General features: G+C 29.0%; 1 protein-coding gene across 1 annotated transcript in view; it reads right to left on the bottom strand.

The window, feature by feature from the left end:
- Window positions 1-10,814, bottom strand: part of LOC111618329 (neurofibromin-like) — a 179,304-nt gene that overhangs the window by 41,111 nt on the left and 127,379 nt on the right. The window contains exons 33-36 of the mRNA XM_023359826.1: window positions 9,395-9,518; window positions 9,179-9,316; window positions 8,890-9,054; window positions 1,716-1,817 (exon numbers count right to left, since the gene is read on the bottom strand). Coding sequence (XP_023215594.1) covers window positions 1,716-1,817; window positions 8,890-9,054; window positions 9,179-9,316; window positions 9,395-9,518 — 529 coding nt within the window. The remainder of the gene's footprint in view (window positions 1-1,715; window positions 1,818-8,889; window positions 9,055-9,178; window positions 9,317-9,394; window positions 9,519-10,814) is intronic.

The raw sequence follows: 10,814 nt of genomic DNA, 5'->3' as shown, positions 1-10,814 counted from the left end.
ATTTGATCACGATTTAAATACAGTATTTAGTTTTAATATTACCGATATGTCATCGAAAAGAAAACGTGTTATATTATCATTAAAAGACAAATTAAAGTATTTGTTTCGATTATCCGGATTTTTCCTTATCCGGACTACCTTCATCCCCAATTAGTCCGGATAATCGAGGTTCTACTGTATTTATAAATACGTATGTCAAGTTATATTTTTATTACGATGCAAAATATATTTAAGAGTTTACGACCATTGTGCTGGGTGAGACGTTGTTGAAACAAAAAATGTTATGCATTCCATCACGTACATAAACAGTGTCGTAATTCGCCAAGTGCAGATCAGCAAATTCGTAAAATTTTTGTTTATTTTGAACAATCCGGATGATCGAAAATCCGGATAATCAAGGTTCTACTGTAAATAAGTTACCAAAATTAACTGTGTTGAATGTGACAAAAAACAATCAGCTTAGTTTAATCAAATGCTTTTGAACAATTAACTAATTGGTTATTTACAATTGCACCAAACACATTTACATGCATAGTTTGAAAACTAAAGCATGACAGATCACAATTTGACCTGTCATGCTACATCCCATAATGCTTTGTTTAACAATGCTAAATGCCAATACTGGTATTTAGCAATGCTAAACAATGGCACACCAAATTTTAGCATCAGTTTAATTCTGCACATGTACCACAGACAGTTACTGAAATCAAAGATAACTTTAATTGGACTTAAATATAAATCAATGCTCAAATATAGCTCAAGAGTACATTTTCCTCTTTAAAACTGAGAAGAAAACATCAACTAATATATGGTCAATACAATATTGTCCGCTGATGATAATAATAATTGGTTAATTGGGCTGAAAACTGAAAAAATTGTAGATCTATAAAATCCCACTGTCATCCATTGTCTGTCTGTCTTTTCTAAATCTCAAGAATGTGTTGGATAAATGAAATTCAAGACCATATATGGAAAGCTTATTGGCTAGAGGCCCTAATTAACTATATACGAACTTCCAATGCAAATCAAAAGTTGCATTATTTCAATTCAAAAATTCCCTTGAAAGGAGTTAGATGACTGGCACAATTCCATTGCTAACAGAAAAGTATGATGTACAGGGGTAAGACACTACAGTACTAATTTGAGATGGAGAGTATATATTTTAAATGAAATAAATTAAAAATTACAGTCTGGCAATATGACAATGTCATTTAAAATAATTTAATTAAATTCAAGCAAACCTGAAAAATAATAAAACAAAGTAGGATTCAAATCTATAACTCTCAACAAAAGTATGAATGTACCATCTAATTTTAATGAACTAATTTTTGTGGAATAATCAGAAAAGTAATACTATTCGTGAATAAATAAATTCCAAACAAAATAATAAAATACAGTGGTACCTCAGGATACAAAATTAATTCGTTCCAAAACTGAGATCATATCATGAAAATGTTGTAAGGTGAATCATTTTTCCCCATATGATTACATGTAAAACCAAATAATTCGTTCCAACACGAAAAACACACTCATATTAAAGCTAAGTTGTACATTAAAAAAAAATAACTATAGTAAGGAAAACACTGAAAAGTGAATACAAATTTAGTAACTAAATACTAAACTTTTAAGAATCAACTGTATTAATTAATAAATTATCACTTAGCTAAATATTTAAAATACTTAAATAGCTGACTAATTAATTTCTATGTTCTTACCTCTTCAATTTCAGAGGCATAATAAACATCATTAAGCAATACAGAATGACTCAAAACTTTTGTTTTTTCTGCTGAAGTAACTTGAATGGCAGTTGGTCCCACCTGTAGAAAATTCACATTTTAAAAGGTTTAGAGTTTTAATCAATATTTTATTTTACAGTTAAAAAGTAAAATTTTTTTACTATTATTTAGTTTTTCATTTCACTAACATTGTTAACCTCAATTATAAAAATGAATTAGTCACTTTCATAAAGTTAGTAATCAACTTAGTCTTCCCAATTTTTGACAATTGCTCACTTAGTAGAGACTCATAGGAGTAAAATACAGTAGAACCTCGATTATCCGGACTAATTGGGGATGAAGGTAGTCCGGATAAGGAAAAATCCGGATAATCGAAATAAATACTTTAATTTGTCTTTTAATGATAATANTTGTTTTATATATATATTTTTAAATTTTTATTCACTGCTTTTTGTTTTCTTTCCTTCACTTCTACCAGCACTTTCACTGGATAGAGGTTGCTTGGAAATTCTCAAATATAAAATCTAACTTCAAATTGCTTTCCTCAGAGTATAAATTTTAGAAGCTTTCAAGTACATCCATAGGAGTCAATTAGAGCATGATGTGCTTTTAGTCCAAAAATGCTTGAGGTTTTCAAAACTTTTTACTTCAAGAAAAGCAATTTTAATTTGATTATAAAATTTAAGTTCACTCTAATTTTTATTTGTTGTGTATAATATTTTGGCAAATAGAACTATAGTCTTAATTTATATAAAAATGCTTGATTATCAGATATATTACGATGAAATAAATTTGAATTTCCATATTGGATTATAAAATCTAAAGACATTCTGAACATAAAATAAGCTTACGAATTGATTCAAACAAATATAAATTCAATTTACCACAAATGTTGTATAAAAAAACAACTGTTGAGGAACAGGTTAAAATTTGATAACTTTAATATACCAAAGTAGAAAAACTGCAATTTTATTTCATCTTATGCCAGAAATTAAATATTACCTGTTAATTGCCTTTTTCATATTTCATGTTTGATAAATTTATTTTCAACTGATGTTTATTCAAAAGATTTCTGAAGGTTTATAACTCAATTTATTAAAATTTCATATTTACTTTGTATTACAATTACAATATCACATTTTTTCCAAAAATGAAATTTGGAACTTTACTCTTTAATACTGCTATTACTTAATATTACTAAAATTGAGTTACTTCAAAGAAAGATTCAATACTGAATCCAGACAGCTCTGAAAAGAACTCTCTTCTTGGAAAATATGCAATCAATTAGAAACTTTCTTTTCTACAATGTAATCTATTATATAAAATTGCATTGGTCTCAATGACTGTCTGACAGACATGAAATGTTTGAACAGCAGTAAATTCTTGATAGCTTTCAGAAAAACATCTTTATTAATTTACTCTGCATCATTTTAAATTACATTTTCTTTTGTCTTACTATGAAATATTCTTTATTAAGTTTTAAAAATATTAATTAAAGCTATTTAAATCATTATACAGTAGAACTCTGATTTTCAAACTTAATGTGGACCAATACTATCTCAATAAGAAAAAACTCAGATAAAACAGACAGCTATGGCCAGTTCAGATTAAAAGATCCAAATATAAAAGATTTATATGATATATCACTTTTAAGCCTGTTTTATATTTTAGTGAATTTAATCATATATTAGAATATATTACATATTCTAATATCATATATTAGAAGTGCGAAAGTGGAGGAGAAAGGTGATGCGTGCGAGAGTGGAGGAGGCGTGAAGCTATGGCAAATCGTCGTTTGAGCACTTCTTCCTTTTGCAAGCACAAAGTTTCGGAAAGTGACTTATTAACTTGTTCCAATTGCTCTAAATTTGCTCACTTCTATTGTTTTGGGATCCAGGCAGCAAACTTTCATAAGTTCAGCAAGTCTTACAAAAAAACTTGGAAATGTGAAGATTACAAATTAGTGAAAACCATTAAGAACAACGCAAATTGGACACAGGAACTGGAAGACGACAGAGAACTGGGTGAGTGTGAACAGATTATTATGACTTCACATAATTATAATAAAAACGTGGATAGAACACCAGATAATCTGACTTTCACTCCAACATCACCCTTAAGTATAACTACCAAAAATTCTGAAGTAATTTTACAAGAAGTGAAACTTATACACTTGGAGTTGAGTAACATAAAAGAAACAAACATAGAAATCCAGAAATCGATAGAATTCTTATCAAATAAGTTTGACAAAATGGAAGAGAGAATTAATATTTTAGAGAGAAACTATGTAACTGCTATTGAAACAATGACAAAACTAAAGGAAGAGAATAAAAGTACAAAGACAGAATTAAATTCTTTAAAAGAAAAATTCTGCATGTTGGAGCAGGATCTAAACAACTCAAGTTTGGAGGTTGTTGGTGTGCCGACACTTCAGAATGAGAATTTAACAGAAATAGCACATAAAATTTTTTCATTTGTTGACGATAATTTTAATCAATCATGTCTATTGAATGCCCATAGAATTAAATCCATTAATAACGAAAGAAAAGAATTCAAAACTAGATCGCAACCAATTATAGTGAAATGTGCCAATTCAGTTGTCAAACAAAAAATTATAAATAATATTAAAAAGAAGAAGTTAAAAATAACTACAAATGCGTGTCATANGTTTGGAGATTGTTGGCGTGCCGACACTTCAGAATGAGGATTTAACAGAAATAGCAAATAAAATTTTTTCGTTTGTTGACGATAATTTTAATTAGTCAGGTCTATTGAATGCTTATAGAATTAAATCCATAAATAACGAAAGAAAAGAATTCAAAACTAGATCGCAACCAATTATAGTGAAATGTGCCAATTCAGTTGTCAAACAAAAATTATAGATAATATTAAAAAGAAGAAGTTAAAAATAACTACAAATGCGTGTCATATTATAAATGAGGAATATAGAATATATATAAATGAACATCTTACTCCATATTATAGAAATATTTTCTATAAAACTAGAATGCTAAAAAAACAAGGAAAAATATTAAACACTTGAACAAATAATGGAAATGTGTATTTAAAAAAGGATACTTCTTCTCCAACAATTCGGATACCAACATTGGACAGTTTAGAGAAAATTTTTCGGAATGACTGAATTAGTAACACACGCAAAGATAGACGACTTCTCCAAAAAGGGCATATTCGTTTTTTATTGCAACGTAAGAGGTTTAAATAATAAATATTTAGAAATACTTAAAACAACTGAGGAATATAACTGCAATTTTGATGTATTAGCTTTTTGCGAGACTTGGACAAATGATGTAAATCCTCCACCATATATAAAAGACTATCGGCTAGAAAAAATAGAAAGAAAACCTAATCAGCATGGAGGTATTGTAATATATATACTAGTGATAAACATTATGAAGTTGTTTCAGATCTAACTTTTACAAGAAATTATATAGATATAATTATGATAGTTGTAGGTAATTTGATGTAGTAGGTAATAGTCTATTGTTTCCCATCTACAAACTACAGGAATTTCCTGGATGTTATAAATAAAATACTATTACATAAATCAACTAAATATGGAAAATATAAATTGCAAATAATTGGGGATTTTAACATTGATTTACTTAAAAATAACTCCTCCGACACATCCAAACTGGTAAATCTTTGCTTTGCTGAAAATTTAACAATTCTGGCTGATTTGAATCAACCGACTAGATACGGAAAAAATACTCACTCTTTGATAGACTTTTGGTCTAACAAACAATAGTGCGTGTCAATTTTTAATACATCAAAATTTGATATCTGACCATCTACCTATCATCATCTTTACCCCTGAAAAAGACCTTGATACGAGGATAAAGAACAAAGCATTCTACCGTAGAATCAATAATTCCTCAATTTGCCGTTTACGTTACGCTTTGTCGTCTTGTTTCTCCTGGAGTTATTACTATACTCCAAGTTTGACAACTGACCAATTAGCTGACTATTTATACACCATTTTACTCGCTTTTATTGATAAATATCTTCCGACTAAAGAATATGTGAAAAAAAATAAAACTAGCAGGAAAGACTTCTTAAAGAATTTTATATCTGAACACACGCTCATATTAATTAAACAAAAAAAAACTTTACTTAAAACAGTCAAAAATAAAAATTGGATGACTTTCGAAGAAGGAAACAAACATTTAGAAGATAAAAATACCTTGAATAAACAAATCAGAAAAAATATCCGTAATGAAGGGAAAAACTATTATAGTCTTCTGTTTTCTAATGTTAAATCTCCTTCTGACTTCTGGAAAAGTATTAAGACATTACCCTATCAGGTAACCAGGACAAAGAATAAGGCTAAAATAGATCATTTGAATTACAAAGGGAAAATGATAAATGATGAGTGCACTTTTAGTGATATTTTTGCCGAGCACTACAGGTCTTTGAACGGCTTTACTCCAGATGTCTTCGGCAATATCAATTCGGAGCAACATATAACAAATGTTAGTATTTCTAATACTTTCTTTTTGGAAAACACAACAGCCTTAGAAGTCTATAATACTATAGAAGGTTTGAAAAACAGCACTCCAGACATCAGTTTCTTAAATATTAAAATCTTAAAACACATATCTGATATTTTAGCTCAACCATTATCGTATCTGATAAATAAATCTTTTGAAAATGGTTACTTTCCAGAAAAACTAAATCAAAACTTAGTTTTACCATTATATAAAAATAAAGGATCAAAAAGTGAAATTGAAAATTATCACCCCATAATAATAGTGTCAGTGTTGACTAAAATTTTCGAGAAGATTTTTTACAAGAGATTTTCAACTTTTACAGGTTTTCAACAGACAGATTCCAGGTTATTCACAGAAACCAATACGCTTATAAACGAGGATTTTCGACGGTAGATGCTTTGTTGCATTTGAAACAATCCATAACGTCACAACTCGACAAATCTAAAATAGCAATTTCTGTTTTTGTGGACCTTTCAAAAGCATTTGATAGCTTAAATCACGAACTCTTGTATCAAAAATTGCAGACTGTTGGTCTAAGAGGGACTCCTCTAAGCTGGTTAAAATCATACTTGTCAAATAGAATTTACTTTGTAAAAATTGGACAGATTATCTCTAGCTCTTTCAGGCCAAACAAGGGCGTTCCTCAAGGTTCAATCCTGGGTCCACTGCTTTTCAATATATATATTAATGACTTGTTTAACTTTATACTAAAAGAAAATATATTGATGTACGCTGATGATCTAGTGATAACTTATTCTCATACAAACGCTATAATTCTTCAGGAGAATTTGAATCACATCTTAAAAATTTTAAACAGTTATATGGAAAACAATGGATTAGTAATTAACAAAAATAAAACTAAATTCCTCTGCTTTGCAAATAGGAATAAAATAATCAATCCACATCACCTAAAAATTAAAATAACTGATTATAACATAGAAAAAGTAAATGCTATTAAGTTTTTGGGAGTAACTTTTGATGACAATCTGCGCTGGAATAAACATATAGATGATGTTGCACTTTCCCTGGCAAAGTATACTAGGATAAATAAGAAAATTCAAGCTTTTTTAAGTACATCACTCTTGAAATGGCTGTACCACACTTGCATTGAATCTAGAATAAGATATGGTATCGCTGTATGGGGAACCGCATCTCTATACGCTGTTAATAAACTTCAGATGGCACAAAATTGTTATATGCGTTCAATTTATAATTTAAACTTTATGGAATCAGTATCTGAACTCTACCGCACTGATAATATTGACAAGATTAGTGAAATTTACAAGAAACAGATTCTATTGGAAAGCTTCAAATACATAAAAGGAAAAAAAGAAAACAGCTTTCTCGGAATTGGTATAGGTGAATGTCGCAGATCAACGCGAGATACTCGTTTAAATCGTGAATATAGTCTCCCAATTGTTAAACTAGAGGTGGGGAAATCTGCACTGATCTTTCAATTAATCTTCTATTGGAATAGTCTGTGCAATGATTTGCGTAACATATCAAATTATGAAATCTTCAGAAAAAAATGTAAAAAAACAGAAAAACTTAAGATGCAATGATATTTGTTGTTAATTAATTTTCTTTCTCAGTTCATGTCCTGTTTTTGTTTTGTTTTGTGTTGGTTTTGTTGTTTTACTGTAAGATGCTTGAAAAAGGCCAACCTGGCCACAGTGTCTTTTGAGAAATAAAAAAATAACAATTTTTATGTAATTTATTATATAGATAATATGTAAAATAGTTTTAAGAACAAAAATTGTATTTTTATAGTTACATTTTAATTGAATGATTTATTTAATATGTTATTGTTTTAAACTTTCTTTTATGAATTACAGTATAGTGTATTCACTTAAAATTTGCCTCACAGTCAGATAATATAGAATTTTGGTTAATCAGAACCAAGATAATCAGGATTCAGGATTTCTACTGTATGAATGCACATTATATATATAGAACTAATGTTACTTATATAAAGAATTATTATAAACTGGAACTGCAATACTAATGTGGAGTTTGTTGAAAATCATCCTGATGATTGGACTACCAAAGGTAGTCAGAAGTGGAGCTCCTAGTTATGTGTTAGGGTACAACTATGCAGACGCGAGCGAGTGAGAATATGTGGTGAGAAGAGGCGAGACGTGATAAATATCAAAACCTATCAAATATGTGCGAGAACCAGAAATTCGCTCTCGCCAGCATTATTTCTCGCTTCTCATTTGTGTATGGTTTTCCTTTGCGAAAACTAAATTGCTCACAACCTCTTGCTCGCTCTAAGTTCACGTCTGCATAGTCGCACCCTTATATCAGAGCTACATGGTCTTATCCTTTGAGGAAAACTTCTATATTCAATACTGGACAGGCCGATTGAATTGATAAATTATTAGCTAATTTCTCAAATATCTGCAATTTGAATCCATTATTTGAGAGGTTTCTTTGCTAGCTTTGACATTTAATTAAAGATGTTTAAGTAATATTTAGCAGAATAAAACAAGACAACCATAATTTTCATCCTACTATTTCATCACACTTTTCATACAAATACATTGAGTATAATTAAGGCAAGATAATTCTGCATCTGATAACACATAATCTATCATTAAAGTTTGTAATTATTTTTTTTTTAAATTATATTTTATATCTAATACCTTTATTGCCACTTTTGTGTCTTTGTGTGATAACTTAAGGGCATTATTAAACACTTTCAGATCTTCATCTAAAGCCAATGTTGCTCCAGGAAGTCTCTGTTGATCAGGCTCTATGTAATCATTTAGACGTTGAGGAGTATCAATAAACACCAACTTTCTGTTTCCCTAAAAGTGCATACACAGTTTATATATCTTATTAAAAACTGTAAATAAACAAAATTAAAATTTTAACTGAAATTATTTTTGTATTTTAATAAATTATACAAATAAACTTAATAGGAAAAATTACCTTTAATGGTGCCAGAATTCTGTCATGATATTTTGTATATTCTCTAACCCATGAATTACAATTATAAATATAAGCAGCATGAATTTTTTCATAAGCTACCTCAGGTAATACAACAAACCATTTTTGTAAAAATTCAGTCTATAAAAGCAATAATCATATTTAATCTTAATTATAAATAATAAAAATTAATATATATGATTGAAATTTGCACATTACCCGAAATCTATTATCTGCACAAGTATGAGTAAAATCAACAACTAACTCAAATGGTTTATGACAAAATGGCTTTAATGTTAAAATAACATGATAAATTAACAAGTCTCCATTTGTTTCTCCTATCCTATATAAAAATAAATAAAAATATTAAATAAAAACAGCATATTTTATATAAATATAAAATTAGCTTTAAAATTCAAGTTCTCTAATTAATTAATTAACTTACTGATGTTAGTTTACATGTATTCATATGATGATTGATTACATTCAGTATATCAAGTTTTGTATACGTACCTGAACATTTATTAATGCTCAGCACAATATTCATGTTTTTAAAAAGATGCTTATCTCAATTTTAAAATCACAAGATATCTGAATCTGATATTTTTTTGAAGTTTTATGTTACACTCTGATTTGACCACTTTATGCAAACTAATGGTCTACTTTGCATTATTATATTTTAGGTAATATATAATTCTCAAATAACAGGGAGTAAGGATAAGGAAAGACCATTATTAAGCCAACAGGAAGCAGTAGCAGTAGCAGTAATAATAAAATAATACTAAAATATCAGAACAGATTAAATGCAATACTAAGAACACACCTAAATGCAAAATAAACTATTAAAGCAATTAATACATTTTTTGTCCATGTATAAAGTTTCTAGATGTAGACACATACACCATACATACATGTATACACTTATTCTTTTAAAAATATACTGAACACACACAGATCTTGAGCAACTCCAAAGAAAAACAAGAACACTTACTAAACATAAACAATATCACCCAAAATTGTCCATAGAAAAATTAACTCTTTCTCATAAAGAAGGTGAATATCACCATAACCTGACTAACATAGTTAACCTCAACTGCAAACACTGTGGGAGTTTTTCCACAAAAAACAAGAAACATCAAGATTACATACAGCTATAACTCTGGCAGAAAGTAACAGTACACCTTTAAACAGTCAGAGATCCAAAAGTCACTTCAAGGCAGGCATGCCTACGACTATGCCAAACTACTAGGGACTGCTTGTTTGGAGAGACACTGGGGTTTATGGTTGCCATTAAAGATCAGGTCATAAATACTAAAAACTACAGAAAACACATTCTGAAGGACACATCACTCACAAAATGACTCTTACAGAAAACAATACAATATATAACCTCTGGTTGCAAGCTCTTAGCACAGACAATTTACATAGGCATAATCAAATAGAAAATATAATACATCAAGAATTTGAACACAAACACAATTATGAAACACCCAGGTACCATACTACAAATATATTCCATAGGCAATATTAGAAAATGACATGCACAAAATATACTATGACAGAGCCATTATCACAGATAAAACAATTCATCACAACAGACCTAACATCATTTTCAAATTGAAAAATGCAATAAGATCAC

This window comes from Centruroides sculpturatus, unplaced genomic scaffold (assembly GCF_000671375.1).
Source record: "Centruroides sculpturatus isolate CEXI.00-Female unplaced genomic scaffold, Cexi_2.0 scaffold92, whole genome shotgun sequence".
Lineage (NCBI taxonomy): Eukaryota > Metazoa > Arthropoda > Arachnida > Scorpiones > Buthidae > Centruroides > Centruroides sculpturatus.
This window is presented reverse-complemented; position numbering and strand designations above follow the sequence as displayed.